The sequence below is a fragment of the Mirounga leonina genome, unplaced genomic scaffold (assembly GCF_011800145.1).
Source record: "Mirounga leonina isolate KUSES-001 unplaced genomic scaffold, KU_Mleo_1.0 Mir_94, whole genome shotgun sequence".
Taxonomy (NCBI): domain Eukaryota; kingdom Metazoa; phylum Chordata; class Mammalia; order Carnivora; family Phocidae; genus Mirounga; species Mirounga leonina.
Genome location: NW_023270855.1, coordinates 3,620,329 through 3,639,702, shown reverse-complemented (window position 1 = coordinate 3,639,702; position 19,374 = coordinate 3,620,329). Strand labels below are relative to the sequence as shown.

The following is a 19,374-nucleotide window of genomic DNA, read 5'->3' as shown; positions in this document are numbered from 1 at the left end:
CAGACCTACTGGGATTCAGAGGGTTATGGATTCAGATGTAGACTCACTGTGCATTCAGAGTGCAGACCTACTGTGGATTCGGTTCATACAACTACTGTGGATTCAGAGGCTAGACCTTCAGTGGATAGGTTCAAGTTTGAATGAGCCCGGGAGCAGTCAGTGTGGGATATGCTCAGGGTGGTGCTGGGGAAGCTGAGAGCTCACCCCAGCTTCTGCGGGCTCAGGGCCGATGGTGAGCATTAGATCTCACCATGCTTAGCAGCTGTTCTTTCTCCTTGGGGGAGTGCAGGTGAGCCGTTGTGGGGTCCTCCAGGTGTGCCTGGTGCCGTCCCCTTCCTCAGCAGCACGGCCCTGTACAGGCCCGAGTGTCAGGCTTTGTTGCTTGCCTGTTTTGTAGGGTTCACAGTCCACCCCGGTGACAGGTGGGTGCTGGAGACCGGCCGCCTGTATGAAATCACCATCGAAGTGCTTGACAAGTCCGGCAACAAGGTCTACCTGTCAGACGTGAGTGCCTGCCTTGGGTCCCGGGGGGGTGTCAGTGTGGGATGTGCCTCCTGGAGCGGCCCCCCAAAGCTGCAGGGCCCCCATGCAGGCAAGCTGAGTTATTGATTCCTAGTGGTGTTTCTGGGTCCATGAGAGACAGCACGTGACATCTCTGGGGCCTCTCAGGACTTTGTGAACCTGCGAGTCTGTGCCCCCCAGCCCTACCCCTGCAGGGCCGGAGTGGGGAGAGGGGGCCGCAGGCAGCTCGGTTCCAGGAGGCGGTGATGGGGAGCAATGTCCACCTGCTGCCTTCCTGCTCGTTTGTCATAGCCTGAGACTCCATGGTGCTGAGAATCCGCCTCTTCCTGCTCTGCAGAGGAGCAGGGAGCACTCCCTGACCTTTCCCTGTGGGGCCAGGAATACCTGTAACTGTCCGGAAGGCCCAGGTGACCCAGGCTAACCTCAGTTAGCTTTCTGGCTCTAGAAAGGAATGGCAGACACAGGCAGAGGGAGAGGAGTCCGGCAGGTTTTGGTCCTTCGTGAGAGGCTCCCAGGATCATCAGTTGGAATGCCTGGGACATTCCTAGTGGCTTCTGAGGTTTTAGAAGAAGAAGGCAGCGTTCCCCTGGGGGCAGCTTTGTAGGTCATTGCTTTCCTCGTGTTATTGAATAAAGACTGTCAATCACCATTTTTTTGGGAAGAAAACTCTGACGGATACTGATGACATTCTTTTGTGTTTGGTGGTTTCCTCGTTGGGACCTCAGGGTCTGAGAAAGCCAACGATAGTAGGCCTCAGGCTCCCCTGAGGAGCACTGGGTCATCGGGCCATGCGGGGAGTGTGGTGGCCTGGGAGGGGGTCAAAGGCTGGAGGGCTCAGAGCCCAGTTCTAGGGCCTCGTCCAGCTCGTCTGCTGGTTTTGGAGGCCTCTGGGCCTTGGGCCGCCCCATGGCCCGGCCTGGCTGCTCTTTGTGGGTCACGTTGCTCCTTTCCTGCATTCTGACTTCCTGACTCATCCCAGAAACACCTCTCTCACCCATCCTGCCTCCCTTCCAGAATATTCGCATCGAAACCGTGCTGCCTTCTGAGTTCTTTGAGGTGCTCGCTTCTTCCCAGAATGGGTCGTACCATCACGTCAGGGCAACAAAGCGGGGCCAGACGGCCATCGAGGCAGCCCTCACCTCTGTGGTAGACCAGGCAAGTCAGCACCTCCCTCTCTCTGCCCCCCTGTACCCTCCCAGGCTGGACATGAGCCCTGGGAAGCCGAGGACCCCAACTTCAGCCTGGTGCACTGCTCTCGTGGGTACTCTGGGGGTTGCCTCCCATCTGGACTCATGGGAGATGTCTGGTGGTGGGGCTTTGGGCTTTCCCTGTCCCTGTGTCCACACAGGGTGCCCCTCCTACTTTGCCCTTTGCCAGCCTCTGTAAAGGTGAGCCTGCCCTTCTGGGATTGGGGCGGAAACCCTGTTGGGGAAGCGGTGTTGGGCCCGTGTGTCTAGCTGTGCTGTTTCCCAGGGCCATGAGCATCCCTCTGGCTATTTTAGCTCTTTCGTCCTTTAAAGTCTTTTCATTTTCCCCCTTTATTAGAAGACCAGTCAGTTATAGGTGTGAGCAGTTTTTTTACTGATTGGAACATCGGCATGGGTGTTCTCATCTTCCTACACTGCACAAAATCTGTCCCGGCCCCTTAGGAGGCAGCAGAAAGAGTGGCCTGTGGGGTAGACAGCAATTCCTGCCTGCCTGTCACTTCAGCTCTGGGGGCTTTGGGCAAAGTTGCTGCTGTGCCCCATGCCTCAGTTTCCCCATCTGTAAAGTGGAGTAACCACATCATCTCATCTGGGGTGCTGTGAGGATGAAGTCAAGCAGCATTTATTTGAGTGGCTGTTACAGAGCCATAGAAAGCTGTCTCCATGGAGACAGAGAAGGCTGCAGGGCATTTAGCATCTTCCTTCCTGCTCCCCGGCAATCACAGAATCTTTGTGACCTGATCTCCGGGGAGGGGCGGGGGTCTGCTTGACTGGGAAAACCTCTGATGACCTGGTTGTCATGGTGACGTGCGGCGCCCTCACCCCCTTGTAGGATGGAGGGGTCCACACATTACGGGTGCCCGTGTGGAACCAGCAGGAGGTAGAAATTCACATCCCAATCACCCTCTATCCGAGCATCTTGACGTTTCCGTGGCAACCAAAGACGGGCGCCTATCAGTACACAATAAAGGTAACCGTGACACCCCACGTCTGGGTGCATTCCTTTGGGTGTTTCCATGGGATTGGGGCTCTTCACCTATCTTGTTTCTTTTAATCTTACCTTCTAGTGGTTGGAGAGAATTTAAAATCGGGGAGTTTTATGCTTTTTATATTTTCTGGGGTTTCTATCACAGCAGTGTATTTTGGTAATCAGAAAAAAAACCCTGAAAAACAGAAAAGAAAGCATGATAAAGAAAACCTGGAATACAGATTTAAATTCCACCTGCATTTGTTTTGATAAAAAAATGATTGTTTTCTACAAGTAGCGTAACTATCCCTGGAGAAAAATGTGAAATTCAAGGGAAAAATATCTCTAACTCTGTCACCTATCAAGTGTTCTCGCTTTCTGATATTCACGTGCCCGTCTGGCCTTCGTTGGCAGGGACTGACTTCTGTGGGGGCTTGAGCCCCTGTGGCCAGTAGAGTCCCCATCAGTCCCCACTGCCTCCCTGGCAGAGTGATGCCTGTCACTGGGACCCGCTGCCTGTGTGTCCCCTTCCTGGCCTCTTTCAGGTTCTGGGGTGATGGCCCCTGACCTGGGAAGCCGCTGGACTGTCTCTACTCCATGGAGGACCACCAGGAGCGGCTGGGGTGTGTGCCGGGAGGGAGCGTTGCGCCTGGGCAAGGAAGCAGCTTCCTGCACCTGACTCTGTGGCCCAGGGTCCTCCCAGTCCAGTCTGTAGGTGCTCCCAGGTCTGGGGCCACTGTTAGGGGCATCAGTGGGTGTCAGCCACAAGGCCCCCAGAATATGAGGAAGAGAAAGGAAGCAGGGTGGAGAGACCGAGGTGGGGAGGTGGTCTCCAGCCAGATGTCAGCCCATGGAGTGGGAGGCCGCTGACCATGCGAGTCAGAGAGTGAGACAGAAGGATGGACAGAGAGACCAGGCAGATGGACTGATCTGATGGTTTTCTTCTCCAGGCACATGGTGGGAGTGGGAACTTCAGCTGGTCTTCATCAAGCTACGTGGTTGCCACGGTCACCGTCAAGGGTGTGATGACCACAGGCAGTGATACTGGTCTCAGTGTGATCCATGCACATGACGTGCAGAACCCGCTACATTTCGGGGAGATGAAGGTGAGACCTCAGGGGCTTGGAGGCTCAGGCTGGCGGTTTCTAGCTGCCTTCTCACATCCAGCCCTCAGGCTTGTACTTGGTGTTGGTGGTGGGCAGTGGGATGGACGTGACATCCCCCACCAGGCAGGGGATGAGACCCAGAAGGGCCAGGGTCAGCATAGTAGGAATTTCTTGGAAGGGAGATCAGAGAATACAGAAGACATGAGATACTCAAAGGAGTCATTCTAGAAAACTCAGACCTGAAAGGTCTGAATCTCTGAATTGGAAGGGCCATTGAGTGTTGGTAAATTCACAGCGAAAGGGAGGCCCCAAACTCCACGAGACCTGGGTCTGACTCCTTTCCTTTCCCTCTACTGGGGCCCGACACCTGACTCTTGACTCCAGGTGACACGGGACCAACTCACTGAGCAAAGGCCTCGGGTGGGAGTGGTCATCTGCAGCTGAGCCTCTGCCCACCCTGCCTCGGCCTCCTGACTTCTTGACCCTGACCTCAGCCTGCCATTATTCCTTCATTTAGGGCAGAAGTCAAAGCTCCATTCGCGGTGTGTCCAATCCCAACCTGCTCTTATATTTTTTGGGACATGGATGGACAGGTTATTCTAGTCTTTTTATTTGGATCCACTTAGAGACACACACACGCACACACACACACACACCCATCTAAAGACAGGTTATTCTAGTCTTTTTATTTGGATCCACTTAGACACACACACACACACACAAACACACACACACCCGTCTAAAGATTGATCTCATTCTCATATAAAAAGAGTCATAACTGAGACCCTTTAGCTACAGCATAATTGCCAAATATGTGGATAAACTATGACCACCTTGCCCCCCTCCAAGCTTCTTTATCTCAGTAAATGTGCAACCTTTCACCCAATTGCTCAGTCAGAAGTCTGAGAGCAGTTCCTTGAGACACAGTGTGTGTAATGGTTACAGTCTGGTTTCTGGGGCCAGGCTGCCCAGTCCAGTCTCCACTGTGCTTGGGCAAGTCCCTTACACTCCTGTGCCAGGTTCTTCATCAGGTGGAGGTTACTAATAGAGTCTTCTTAACAAACAGGCTCAGGGGATTAAATTTAGCAATGTTTTTACAACAGAACCTGGAGGGTGGAAAGTATTGTTTTATAGAAGTATTAGCTGTGAGTGATGACACCTCTTACCCTGTACCGGGGCCCTCTTTATATTCCTCCAGCAAGCTGAGCTGGTACATGGCTCAGGACCTTTGCACACACTGTGTCTTCTTCCTACATTTTTCTCCCACGTTTCTGTCTGGCCACCTCTGACATGCCTCTCAGGTCTGAGTTCCTGTGTCACCGTATCAGAGGGGCCTTCCCGAACAGCTCTGTCCCCGAGCCCATTCCAGTCCCCAGCACACATGTCCCCCAAGCTCAGTTTCCTCACTGACTTGTCCTCAGTACCCAGTGCACAGCAGCTCTTAGTAAATACTGGCGCAGGCCCTTCCTCTCCCATGGAGCCTGATGACCCCCATCCTCACCCCTGTCCTCCAGGTGTATGTGATCGAGCCCAGCAGCATGGAGTTCGCCCCGTGCCAGGTGGAGGCATGTGTGGGCCAGACCTTGGAGCTGCCCCTGAGGATCAGTGGCCTCATTCCTGGTGGGGCCAACGAGGTGGTCACCCTGAGCGACTGCTCCCATTTTGACTTGGTGATCGAGGTAGAGAACCAAGGCGTGTTCCAGCCGCTCCCAGGTAAACCAGGACTGATGAGTGGGCACCAGACAGGGGGATCAGGCCAGACCGCATAAGTTCTCAACATGGGCTGCCCCAGATTCCTAAATGGAGGGCTTGAGGCAATAGGGGAATCAGGAGCATCAGGAATGGCATCTATCCCCTTGTCCACCCTCAACAATGGTCCGGTCTGGCTCTTGACCACCGTGTGACCTGCCTTGTCACTGGGCTTTCAGAACCACCCATCTCTAAAATGGGTGTCATCCTAAATAGAATTGCATGTCCTCATGCCCATTACACTGTCTAGAAGGTAGTAGGTGCTCACAATACACTGTCCATAGGGCTTTTAGCTGGTGACAGAATCCTGACACTTTGGTGTTCCGACACCCTGAGCAGTCCAAGCCGTGCGCATTGCTCTTTCCTCTTGGGCATGCCCTGCAGGGTCTTAGTGGTGGTATCGGTGGTGACGGTGGCTGTGGCAGTTAGTTTAAGGGATGTCAACCCTGCCAGGTGTGGAGTGAGTACTCAGTGTGTGTGACTCATCAGACTTCTGGCGGGGGGGGGCAGGGAGCTGTGGTTGGGCCACATGTCATATGAAGAGACTGGGGCTGCCTGCTGCCCACGGTCACACAAGGGCACAGGTGGGATGGGATAGAGACCTGGGTGGATCTGGCACTGACCATGAAGCCTTTTGTCCCCTGAGAAACTGTGCCTCCCAGGGGAGCCAGCCAGGGGCAGCCGGGAGGTTCCTTTGCGGACAGAGAGAACCAAGGACTGATGATCCATTGAGGGAGGAAGAAGGTTTGGGCAGGGGTTAGAAGTGACAGGTGGGCAGGGTCTCTGTGGTCAGGGCCCAGAGGTGGGCACGGGCACATACAGTGGCCCTGGGACTGGAACGTGTCGAATCATGAATCACGAAGGGCTTGGATTCAGGGTCCAGGCAGTGGGGAGCAACTGTCGGCTGTTGAGCAGAGCACTCGATCCTGACGGGTTTAAGCAGCTCAATTGGCAGAGGTGTTCGTCAGGATCACCTGTGTGCCAGGCAGCTTCGCATGTCCCCGCTGTGCTTGTGGTTACTCGTGGAGCTGTGTGAACCTGAAGCTACGCAGAGGAAGGGGACGGCATCTCTGAAAGGTCACCAAGCAAACCGTGTTCGCGTCCTTCCTTGGCAAGTGCTGCTGTGCCTCTCTGACCACCCAGGAGGAACAGCTTTATGAAAATTTAAGTGTCCTCATTGAAGGACGGAGGAAGACATCAGCGTGAGGGAGAGGAGCCTGCTGATGGCTGGGAGGAGAGCCTGCAGGCTGTGGCCCCAGGCCCAGGAGGCTCTGGGAATGAAGGACACGGTTGGGAGCTCCACAGCTACGGGTCTGAGCACCACTTCTTCCGTATATTGGCTGTGTGATGGTGGACAAGTCGCCCAGCCTCTCTGAGCCTCGACTCTTCCATGTATAAAACGGGGATACTAACTCCTCACTTGGCTGTGAGGGTTACAAATGAACATCCCTGAGCCCAGTGCAGAAGCATTGTTCAAGGAGTTTAGTTCTGAAGATGGCAGCCGAGACCAAAATCCTGTGGCATCAAAATTTCCCTTACAAAGCCCCTTAAATGTCCCTCAGTGTGGAGTTGATGTGGCTTGTTGAAGCCTGTGTGTAGGGTCTCGGTTGTATGAGAACTATGTATCTTAAAATCCGGAGCTTCGTCTGGGCAGAGCGATGCTGGTGTCATGGAAATCTGTGGGACTAGAGACCGGGTGGGGCCAGCAGATTGGGTGACATCTGTCTGCGGCACAGGAGACTCATGGAACAGACGCTTGGAGCCAGAGGGGGTCCCCACGTTAGGTTTCCTTCTCTGTCTCAGTCTCTTTCCCAGGTAAGATTGCCCAAGGGTGAAAAGACACAAGATGGGGCTCAGGTCCCAATTCTTAGGAAGGGGCGGCCCCAGGCCCCTAACACCCTCTGGGTCAGTTTGGAGCTCCACCCTGTTCCTATTGGAGTTGGCTGCTAGGGTCCCATTTCTTCCTTGTCCTCATCATTGAAGCCCCCCTGAAAGTCCCGGGGCTGGGAACCTCTGCTGGAGCCTCTGCTGGAGCCCCAGGGCTTCGGGCTTGGCTAGGCTCAGTGCCCAGGGTGGCGACACACCAGCTCTTGCTCTGCCCTGGCCCCTTCTCTGCTCCCAGCCTTGGCTGGTTCTCAGCAACCTGTTCACTGAGCACCTAGTAAGTGCTGTGCTCTGGGGGTTCCTGGTAAACACGAGAGGCATGGTGTCGCCTTCATGGCCCACACAGCCGAGCAAGACCCATGCTTCCACAGGCAGTTATGGTGCCTGGGATGGAGTGCGCCTGTGGGTGAGCACAGGTCCCGGCAGCTCCGTCCCACTCCTGGGCGTGTGCCCGGCAGAAATGCCCGAACATATTCCCCAGCAGAAATGTGCAGAAGATGGATGTCTAAGCCAGTTTGGGGGTGCCTGGGAAGGCTGCTTAGAGGAAATGAGAGCTGCACCTGAAGGATGAGAGTGGACAAATTGGGAGTGTCCTGAGGAACGGGAAGAGTATGTCAGGAGCCAGAGACCACAGAGGGGGTGGCATGCTCCAAGTTTGGCCCCAGGTCCGTGCAGGTGGATCTCTCATTGCCAGGGCAGAGGCCGCAGGATGGGGAGAGCCTGGTACTCAGGGAGCACCGAGTCTTTCCACTAGGCAGGCTGGGGTGGGAGGCGGAGGCATCATGCTCAGGAAGCTCCTCTGCCGTGCGTCAGAACCCCCGTTCTCCAGCACCCTTTTCCCAGCTATGCAGAGGACCTGGCGTCCTGGCTTATAATTTGGGGTCGTGTCCAGAAAAGCATTTGCCCAGACTCACTGCCGGCAGGGTCCACACTCAGACCTAGCATTTCCCTGTCTACTGTGTGTACTTGTGAACACAAATCGGCCCCTTTGGCAGAGTTGCAGTTTTCCGGAGCTCCTGGGCTCTGCGCACGGACTCCATAGCACACCCTTTCTGGCGACATAGGGATTTCTGCTTGGGGCATCGCAGGCTCTGCTCTTTGGTTGCCCCAGCCTGGAAACAACCCCAATGCTCATCAGCTGGTGAATGGATGAGCACCCTTGTAATGGAAGACTCAGCAATAAAGAAGAACCAACTATTGATCATGCCAGAGCATAGATGGATTTCAAAAACATGCATGTGAAACCAGCCAGATACAAAGAGCCCCCTTCATTGATGTGCAGTGTGAGGCGGACTGATCTACACGGAGAGCGACTGGTCATGGATGCAGGGTTTCTTTTTTAGGAGATGAGATATTCTAAAATTAGTGGTGATAGCTACACAACTCTGTGAGTATGTTAAAAACCACTCAATTACGAGTGCCCTCTAAATGGGTGATTCTGTGGTATGTGAGTTATAGTTCAATGAAACTATTATTTAAAAAGCAAAACTAAACTATGGTGGAAAAAAGTCGGAATGCCATAGTGATGGCTTCTGGAGAAGGGGGGGAACCCCCAGGAAGGAGCGGGAGGGAACTGTGGGGGCAGGTCGTGTCCCGCATCTTCGTAGAGGTTCGGGTTTCACGGGTGGATGTGTTTGTCTGAGCTCATGGCGTGGCCCACTTAAGATCGGTGTCTCACTATGTGTAAATCTGACCTTAAGAAAAAAAAAAGAACCAGGAAGAAATACTGAACTAGAGATAATTATGCATATCTAAAGCAATTCGAATGAAGTGTGCTGAAGCTGCAACTTACTTTTAAATGCATTAAAAACTAAGATCAGGTGATGGATGGGTAGGGGGATGGATTGATATGTAAAATACAGCAAAATGTTCATTGTAGAATCTAGGGGATGGGTGTGTGGCATTTCACGGTAGAATTTTTTTCTAAGTGTTTGGAAAGAAAACAGTAAGATACCACTACCCTCCCACTAGAATGGCTTTTTTAAAACTCGTGGAAAATACCAAGTATTGGTGGGGATGCTGTGTAGCTTCTAGTAGCAGTATGACTTGATGCATCCATTTTGGGGAAGATACTTGGCAATAATGATGAAAAGCGAACATACCCATTGCCCTGGCAGTAAGGACTGGAGGCAAACATACCGCACTCTTAGGGATGCACACAACAGAAATGCCGGAATATATCCATCCCGGAAGACACGCACGCCTGCACGTTCATAGCAGCACCCTGCGCCAGCCCCACGCTGCAGACAACCCAGATGTTTGCAGTAGCGTGGGGACATCAGCAGCTGTCTAGTCACACAATGCAATCATACTACAAATGTGGATAAAAGATCTACACTGTGCAAAATGTAAGGAGGGCTCTCACCACAGGCAGTTATGGTGCCTGGGACGATAGTGAGCTTAAGAGGGCAGACACAAAGGAGTTTATGCTTAGTGATTCACTACGTATAAAATATGGCAGCCAGCAAAATTAAGCTGGTGGTGAGAAGTCAGGTAACAGTGGTTTTCCTTGGGGAGGGCTAGTGACCAGAAAGATCTATGGGAGATTCAGGGATACAGGTCATCGTGTTTTTTGGGTGTGTTCAGTTTGTGGAAGGAAAAAAAAAATCACTATGAATTATATGCATATGCTACATGTATTTTTAGTATGGGACTTATACTTCAAATTTTTAAGTTGAAAAAATTAGATTGTGTATCAAGCCCAGGATGAAGGAGGGGCTGTCAACCTGTCATGTTTTTCCGAGCAAAGGCAAGTTCACAGTGACCGTTTGGCTCTCTTCTTACAGGGAGGCTGCAGCCAGGATCTGAGCACTGCAGTGGGGTCAAGGTGAGAGCAGAGGTCCAGGGCTACACCACACTCCTCGTGAGCTACAGACATGGCCACATCCACCTGAGTGCCCGGATCACCATCGCTGCCTACCTGCCCCTCAAGGTGAGCCCGGGGTCCCTGCCCTCCACCTCCTCCCCTGATGCGAGTAATTCATTTGCTCTGGCAAATTTGTATTAAAACCCTGACTGGTCAGAATAGCTTTTGGAATAGTTACTGCTCCCTCTTGTGTGGATTCAGGAAGGAGGTTGAAGGAGCAGAGCCTTCCTGATGGCAGACGGTGATTGCTAACTGTGTGTGGATGACATGCTCTCTGCAGAGATCTAGACAGGAGGGCTTCTGGTCCACTCCAGAGCTGTCCTGCCAGGTCTCCATGGAACCCTAGGATGGCATGTGGTGCAGATTCTGGGGTCTGGGAGACACGGGTCAGGTCTGGATTTTGCTGTCTGCCTGCCATCAGGCAACCAGCTGGTATGTGAGTCCCCCTTCATCCATCTGTGGCCAGAGGCAGCTAAAGCCTCCACAGCTCAGAGCTCACTGCCTTGGCTTTGACACTGACTCCCCAGTTTGAATCCAGGTCCGACACCAACTCTGGGGCATTGGTTAACTTAGTTTTCTGGGCCTCCCATTTCCCTGCCTGTAAAATGAGGCTAATACAACACCAAACTGTAGGGTTGTGGTGAGGAGAAACTGAGCTAATGAATGAAATGGACTTAGAACAGTGCCTGGAAGGTAGTGAGTGCTCAGCAGGGTTAGTTACTAAAATGCAGATAAAGGAGAACCAGACCGTCCTCCCAAGGTGGTTGGGAAGGGTTCACACAGCAGCTGCCCCGTCACAGGATGGCAGTCCTAATGAGAACCCTGCCTCTAATAGGCTCAGGTGAGTTGGCTCCTCCTGAAGGGGAGGGTGAAAGGATTGTCCTGGGGGGCGTCCCGCCAGCTTCCAGACTGGACCAATCAGGGCCGCCTTTCTCTGACACCCAGCGTCAGTCTCTAGGACAGCTCTGGTCCCCTTGGTTTGTGGTAACAGGTTTTCTTCCCCCCTCACCCATTAGAAGTGGGGTCAGTGAGGTTAGAGCCTTTCATCTCTGAACCCCTAGCCCCGAGCATAGTGCCTGATACAGAACAGACAACCACCAAGGGTTGGTTTTATGTTTTTTTTAATTGAGGTATAATTGATATGTAACATTATATTAGTTTCAGGTGTACAATGTAATGATTCATATTTGTATACATTATGAAATGGTCACCACAGTAAGTCTAGTTAACATCCATCACCATTCGTAGTGCCAGATCTTTTCCTTGAGATGAGAACTTTTGAGATCTGCTCTCTTAGCGACTTGCAAATATGCAACATGCTATTATTAACTCTAGTCACCGTGCTGTACACAACATCTCCATGAGTTCTGTATTTTATAACTGGAAGTTTGTACCTTTTGACTCCCTTCACCCATTTGCTGCCCCATGCCCCTCTCCAGCAACCACCAATCTGTTCTCTGTATCTGTGAGCTCTTTTTCTCTTTTAGATTACAGTGAGATCATACAGTATTTGTCTTTCTCTGTCTGACTTATCTCACTTAGCACACTGCCCTCAAGGTCCATCCGTGGTGTTGCAAGTGGTAGGATATCCTTCTTTTTTATGGTTGAATAATATTCCTGTGTATGTGTGTGTATCACATCTTCATCCATTCATCTGTTACTGAACACTTAAGTTATTTCCATATCTTGGCTATTGTAAATAATGCTACAATGAACAGGGGAGTGCAAATATCTTTTTGAGTTAGTGTTTTCATTTCCTTTGGTTAAATAGCTGGAAGTGCATATTTTTTGAGAAGGGTTGTTTTATTTAGAATCAATGAGTGGGCAAATGTGTCCAGGCTTACCAGCCAGGACGGAAACCAACATTTCCTGACCTCTCCCCTCCCCCACCACCAAAATCTATATGAACACCTTTTCTGCACCAGTCCCTGCTCTAAACCTTAGGGATACATCAGTGCAGAAAACACAGAGAAATCCTTGTCCTCATGAATGGACATGCTGGTAGAAACAGAGGTAGAGACAGACAGTAATAGACGAGTGCTTACCATGGAAAAAGTAAAGTAGAAGAGGGTGATAGGGAGGGTAAAGAAGGGAGGATGGCAGTTTAAAATTAGGAAGTCAGGATCCCCTTCCTGATCAGGAAGGAGTGATAGGGCTCAGAGAACAGGGTTCGAGAGGATTGGCAGCATTCTTGAGGAACCCCTGCCGCAGCCTAAGGTGGAGTTTTCCTAGGACCCCGGGAAGGAGGTTCTTCAGGGCTCTTCCTTGGTGCTTGCTCCAAATGACCAGACACCCTATTTATGTGGGGTATGTGGCTGAAATATCAAAGGCCACTGACTGAGCTCACTGTCCCAAGGTGGGATTAAGGGTGAAGATAATATAGACATGTCCCCAATCAAGGCTTCCTGACTGGACACATTATAGAAGGATATAGGTGTTTTCTTTTATCTTTCTTCCGTCTTGATAACAGTTAAGATCAGGTTTATTTACACATAACAAAATCTAAAACAATAGCTTAGCCAGTAGAGGGTTTATTTCTCTTTCACATGAGATCCTTCACATGGGGCTAGTGTGGCAGCTCATAGTCATCAGAGACCCAGGTTTCTATCTTTCACCATTCTAGTATGTGGCTTTCATCCTCAAGTTTGCCTTGTAATCTAAAATAGCTGCTGGAGCTCCAGCCATCACATCTGCATTCCAATGTAGCTAGAAGGGGAAAGAGCTCTCCTCCAAGCTGAGTTAGTTTCTTCTAGTAACCTTGTCAGAAGTTTAAAGGAACAGTTTCTACTTGCATCTCATTGGCCAGAACTTAATCCATTGGGCACATCTATCTTCAAAAGAGTCTGGGAAATATTTTAGCTGGACACTTACCTACCCTAACAAAATGTGGTCCTTCCTCTAAGGAAGAGAGGAGTGTGGAAACTGGGAAAGCAACTCACAATGACTGTTTGCTTGTCCATTCACCAGTTTACTCTGCAGATCATCCCTGGGTAGGTACAGTTGGTACACAGCCCAGGCTGGAGAGAGAGAGATGTAGGGAGAAGTCCCACACTGCCCTAGGTGGCCACCGGTCTGTGGGGAAGGCAGGTGCTCAGACAACTGCAGTGAGCATGGTAGAGGGAATGAAGAGCCTCAAGGGGGACAGGTCACTGGTGAACACAGAAGTAGAAGGAGGGCCTGCTTGTAGGAAGCTTGGCTGGTGAGGACACTAGAAATAGTATGCCTCGGGTCACAAAGGAGGCTGTGAAGGCCCTCTGGGTCAGATCAAGGAGGTGTTTGAAAGCTGGGTTAGGAGTGGGATATTTATTCTCTCCTTACCTAGCAGTGGACAGTTGGTGAAGGTCAGGGAAGGACAAAATCGGGTCCACACGTAAGACGGCTACTGCTCAGCCCTGCCCCCCAACGTACATGTAACCTCCTCCGTTTGGACCTTGGAGGGGCTTGTGTTCGCCGGCTACCTAATTCCCTCTGCAGTCAGCACCCCAGTTACTCTTCGGCTTCTGTCTACTGCAGGGATTTGGCACCCCTCGACCCACCTGCAGGTTACTCTCTGGGAGTCCCTAGTGCCTGGATCTGGGGACCTCACCTGGCTCTCCATTCCCGCAGTGTCAGTGTGACTGAACGTGATGACCCCTGAGCCTCTGGGACAGCCAGGTGCAGTGGGGCCCTAACTTCTGCCCACCCCACCCCGCTCCTTCTGTCTCTTGATCCTAGACCAAGTGTGAGTATCCCTGCGAGGGGGCGCATGGATGCCGTCTGCTGCAAGTGTAGGCTGTCCTTCCTAAGGGCCTCCTGATGTCTAGGTTCAACCTCTTGTTCTGCAAACCAGGATACGAAGCCCTGGAGTAGTAGAAGTCTTGTCTGAGGTGCAGGGCCCCTCTCCTCTCTGGCCTGGCCAGTGGCTGTACTTTCACAGCCACCGAGGAGCCTGTATGATTTATGAGTGTCTGTGTTGATTATTAACCTTTCTTCCTGGCACAGGATTCTGTGACACTTTTATACCTGAGTGGGAAGAGAATTACACGTGAAGGTGATAATTCACTGTTCTCCAGCTGGTAATTATAGGCCACACGGTGCCTTTGCACAGTCTTTCCCTTAGGGCAAAATTCTTTGGCCACGTTTACAGTGACCTGCTTTGCCCACAGCGAAGTTTTGCTGGTTGTAGCATTGAGACTTGGGGAAGAACAGGGCATCGGAGTCAGAACAAACTGGGTGAACTTGGACGTATTGTTTTACTTTGCTGGGATTCATGTTTTCCGTCTATTAAATGAGGATGACAGTTAACGATAATGATGCTAGGGCCATTTATTGAGCATGCGCTGGACATGTATTCCGGGCTTTCGTTCACGTCCCTTGAATCTCTATGGTAATCCCATGAGGCTTGGGTTCTTGTACCCATTTTACTGGTTGGGGAGACTGAGCCTTATAGAAGTTAACCTGTTTAAGGTCACATAGCAGACCAGTAACAACTTCATTCTAGTTGTGGAGTCAGAGAAACAAATGACTATATGGAAAATGGTGGCACGTAGTGAGAAGGATGGTTGAGCTGGGAAAGGAGGTAGCAAATGACAAGAGGTTCTGTCTTAAGGGGTCAGAGAAGGCCTCTCCAAGGAGGTGATGTTTGAGCAGAGGCCTGAGTGGCGCAGGCCGTGAGGCTGTCTTGAGGAGGAAGAGCGAAGGCCGTGATGATACTTGGCCATTCGCGTGCAGAAAAAGGGCTCTTTTGATGGTTTCAAGACCTGGGCACACAGCAAGGTAGAGTTTGCGGGTGGGGGCGCCCTGGGTTTTTGAAATTTCATATATGTGTGCCCACATATATGGGGTGTGCCTAGAGATCTGTTATCCAATAGCAAATTCAGGAAAGTGTCCATATTGCAAAAAAAAAAAAAAAAATTTCAAAGGACAGAATTCTCATTGACGAGTGATGCCCTTTCTTTGCTAAGAACCCAACCCAGAGAACCTGTGCCCAATAGGCCTCAACAGGTCATGTCATGTTGCCTGCCTGCCCCCATCCGGGAGGGTGTGTGCATCTTAAAGCTGTCACTCAGGTGACTCCCCCTCCATACTGAGGTGGCCGCCGGCCGGGGAACTGTTCTGGGTCCAGGACTGCAGGTAACAGCCGAGTGGTCATCAGTCTGTACCTGTGAGGACTTCAGGCTCTTAGCAGTTGGGGGATGAGGATCCAGCTACCATGGGGGTGAGGGCATGGAAGGAGCTGGGTGGAGGGTCAGGGGCCCTGGTGAGTGGACTGGAGTCTACACTGACCCTCCTGTCCTTATGACATCCCAGCAACACATTCTGGCCTCTACCAGACCAGAGGGGTCTGAGACTGGATGTTCTGCCCAGAGCAGCACGAACACTTGGGGCTTTAAGGATTTCAGGAGAGTAGAGCTTGGGGAAGCCGGACCTGGACGTAACTCTGTATGTTCTAGGCAATAAACTAAGGACGTACTCAATGTGTGTTAGCAGTAGCCTCCACACTCCCAGCATACTGGCCATTCTGAACTAGAAGTGGCCCCCGCCCATGTGGACTCCAGTCTAATGCAGACATGGCACCTGTGTGTATCTGTGCCCACAGCAGACATTGCTAATCGATCCTGGCATCCCTTTTGCCTGAGGCTGATTCCACCTTAGGAACCAACCCCACACACCCCGACCCCCATCCGGTCAGCTGTTGCAAGGCCATCAGGGTGACAGGTGTTTGCAGCTCTCGTTCTGAAAGATGTTGGGAATCGTGAGAGGTTAAGGGATCATTGAGGCCAAGAGTAGGGGACTGGTGCGGGCTCGGTCATTGCAGCATTGCTGTGATCAATCCATCAGATTGGTCTGTTTCCATTTCTTCTCAGTTTTAGGGCTTGCTTTTTGGTGTGTGTTTTTTTTTTTTTAATTTTGTTCTAATGTATATGTAAGTTGTTCATTTGGTTCCAAAGTTAAACCCATATTAGAAGGATCCTCAGAAGTCTTGCTTCCATCCCCTTATAGGGGAGTCAGAAGTTACACGTGGACTTTCGATGCCTGGTGGGTCAGCACCTCGAACCCCTGCATTGTTTAAGGGTCAACTGTACATATAAATATCGAACTGTTACGCTATACCCCTGAAACTAATATAACATTCTATGCCAATTACATCTCAATAAGAAAGTGAATAAATTCTTTGAAAAGGGTGCACGTTTCTCTACAGACTCACCAGCAGAGTGTGTGCTCAAACTTTTAGATTTTTGCTAATCACATGGTTAAGAAATAGTATCACCGAGTTGTGATAATTTCCTCCATCTTTTTTTTTTTAATATTTTTATTTTCTCTACATGGTTTTTCGTTTTTCATACAGTTTGCTCACACTGTGGATACAGAAGGAAACTGACACGCCTTACCTTTTATGAGCCCATAGGCTGATGAGGGAGGCAGACACCCAGACCAATCATTTCCTCTGTGACACGGGGCGAGGGAGCTGTCAGCCCTGGCAGGCTGGACATCACTGGGTGAGGGAGGAAACGGGGGCTTCTTGAGGGAAGGAGTGGGTAGGGGACCAAGGCAGCAAGCAGCTTCTGTGAGGCCCTAGGGACAGGCTAGTCTGAAGGTGGGACTAGGAGAGCTAAGGCAAGGGCGCCTGGGTGGCTCATTCGTTAAGCGTCTGCCTTCGGCTCAGATCATGATCCCAGGGTCCTGGGATCGAGCCCCGCATCAAGCTCCCTGCTCCGCGGGAAGCCTGCTTCTCCCTCTCCCACTCCCTCTGCTTGTGTTCCCTCTCTCGCTGTGTTTCTCTCTGTCAAATAAATAAATAAAATCTTTAAAAAAAAAAAAAAAAGCTGAGGCAAGGGCCAGGCTGGGAGAGCCCGAATCCCGGACTCACGGAGACTTTCTTCTGAGGGCAGCTGGGGCTACAGATTGGTCTTGTGCAGGAGTGACATGGTCAGATCTGTGCTTTCGGAAGGAACCTCTGGCAGCTCTTACAGGGTAGAGTTGGGGGGTCAAACAGGGAGGCTAGCTGACAAGTAAGGACTCAGGGCAATCTCAGTGAGACCCTCTGGAGCAGGGGATCAGACAAGCCCCATCAGGGAGCGAGGGAACAAGGCTGTGGGACCCTGCAGAGGGCCCACTTTCTCTACATCCCTGCTGAGTCTGTAAGGGGAGATGTCCTTGTGCACAGCAAACCTCATCTTCCCGGAGGTGCTGTCCCTCTCCCTGCTGTTTCCCACAGACCCTCAGTTCAGCCACCGTCCCATGCAGGGAGGCCCTGGGACCCTCAGCACAAAGATCGTGAAAGCAGATGAGAGCTTTTTGTAAAACTTAATGTAATTCATCCTTCCTTTATTGGGTACTTTTAGGACTCAGTGTTCACTCTCTCCTTCAACAGATAATGACTGAGCACCGACTATGTGCCAGGCACTGTTCTAGGTGCTGGGAACAAAACAGGCAAAAAAGCCTTGCCCCCCCGAAGCTCCTCTGTATGTTATAGAAAGTGTGGGAAACTCCGTGGAGTAAAGAGGAAACAAATCGCCAGCAGGGACAGGCCATCTGCAGTTGCCCCCTTCATCTGGTGTATTTGTAGGATTGCTTTATGCTTTTTAAAACAGCATAGTTGTGATCACACTACACAGTCAGTGTTGTACCCAGCTCTTCGTAAATAACTGCTTTAGGGACCCGCATCACCTCCTGTGGCATGGATGGACCACATTTAGTTAACCAGCCCCCCGTTGTGGATTTTAGATCGTTGGCCCATTATTTGCTATAATAAGTGATAGTGTGATGAATGTCTCCTTGTGCGTGAACTTGTTTTTCTCCTTGTTTGGTCATTAGGTTAGATTCTGGAAGAGAAGTTCTCGGGTTCAAGGGCTCTGGATATTTTCAAGGGTTTTACCCATGATTTTACAGAAGAAGCAAATCAATTTACCTCCCACCCCCAGCAGTATATCAGAATGGGCACACAGTTCTTCCTGGAGCACTCATAGGCCTTTGGATCTTGACAACAACCCTGCTGGTGTTGATGAGCAGACCAAATTCCAGAGAGGGGTTGGGGCTTGTCTGGCCTCCACGGGGGCAAGCTGGCAGGGGGCCGAGCACGTGCCTTCCAGAGGAATGCTGATTCTCCTTTTTTCCCCCACAGCCGGTGGATCCCTCCTCTGTTGCCTTGGTGACCCTTGGGTCCTCGAAGGAGATGCTGTTTGAAGGAGGTCCCAAACCCTGGGTCCTCGAGCCTTCCAAGTTCTTCCGGAACATCACCTCCGAGGACACAGACAGCATCAGCCTGGCTTTCTTTGGGCCCTCTACCTCCCGGAATTACCAGCAACATTGGATCCTCGTGACCTGCCAGGCCTTGGGCGAGCAGGTGAGAGGGCCGTCACCCCTAGACCCATCTTGTCCAGAGGAAGGGGTGTAAAGTCCCATTCCCTGAGTACCCTGCTGTGCTTACAGCACCATTTCACAGACAGGCAAGCTGAGGATCAGTGAGGTGGCATGACTGAGTGGATAGGCAGGTTGATCGGGATACAGCACTCGGGGACCTACAGGACAGCTTTGCTAGAGCTAGCACCCTTTCCACTGCTGGGGTGACCTCTTCTCTCTCTGGGCTTCATCACTGCCCACCACCAAATTGGGGGATGGGATGAGACCGGGGGAGGGGTCACAGTCAGAGGTCTCCAGGGTCAGGCAGATAGCATTAGTGAGCAAGATTTCAGCCCAGGTTTGGCAGATCTTTTTGGTGTTTCAAGATAAGCCAGGAATCCCAATATTTTTTTATGTGAAATCCCTCAATTTTTGTTTTTTTGCCATGCCGAAAACCAAAGAAATTCAGAGACTGGGTGGACCAACACAACATGTCTGTGACCTGAACTCTCGTGGGGCTAGCATGGGCTGGAGAAAACAGCAGCTCACCCAGCAGGCCCCCTGTGGCTGCCACTCCGGAGGCTCAGCGCCGAGTGCTCATTTTGCTGATAGTAGGGATCTAGCCCACCATTCACAGGATGCCCCGGAGCCGGGAAACAAAAAGCAAGGTGGGAGGCCAGGGGGGATCAAGAAAGATAGGAGAGAGCCCATGCCTTTAGGGAAGGGGAGAATGCCCTTACACGTGCAGTGGGG

The 19,374-nt window shown here is 51.4% G+C and overlaps 1 protein-coding gene across 1 annotated transcript in view; it reads left to right on the top strand.

The window, feature by feature from the left end:
- Positions 1–19,374, top strand: part of NUP210 (nucleoporin 210) — a 103,420-nt gene that overhangs the window by 37,310 nt on the left and 46,736 nt on the right. Inside the window, exons 9-15 of the mRNA XM_034996459.1 lie at positions 398–504; positions 1,537–1,677; positions 2,560–2,697; positions 3,645–3,800; positions 5,315–5,513; positions 10,220–10,365; positions 18,404–18,625. Coding sequence (XP_034852350.1) covers positions 398–504; positions 1,537–1,677; positions 2,560–2,697; positions 3,645–3,800; positions 5,315–5,513; positions 10,220–10,365; positions 18,404–18,625 — 1,109 coding nt within the window. The remainder of the gene's footprint in view (positions 1–397; positions 505–1,536; positions 1,678–2,559; positions 2,698–3,644; positions 3,801–5,314; positions 5,514–10,219; positions 10,366–18,403; positions 18,626–19,374) is intronic.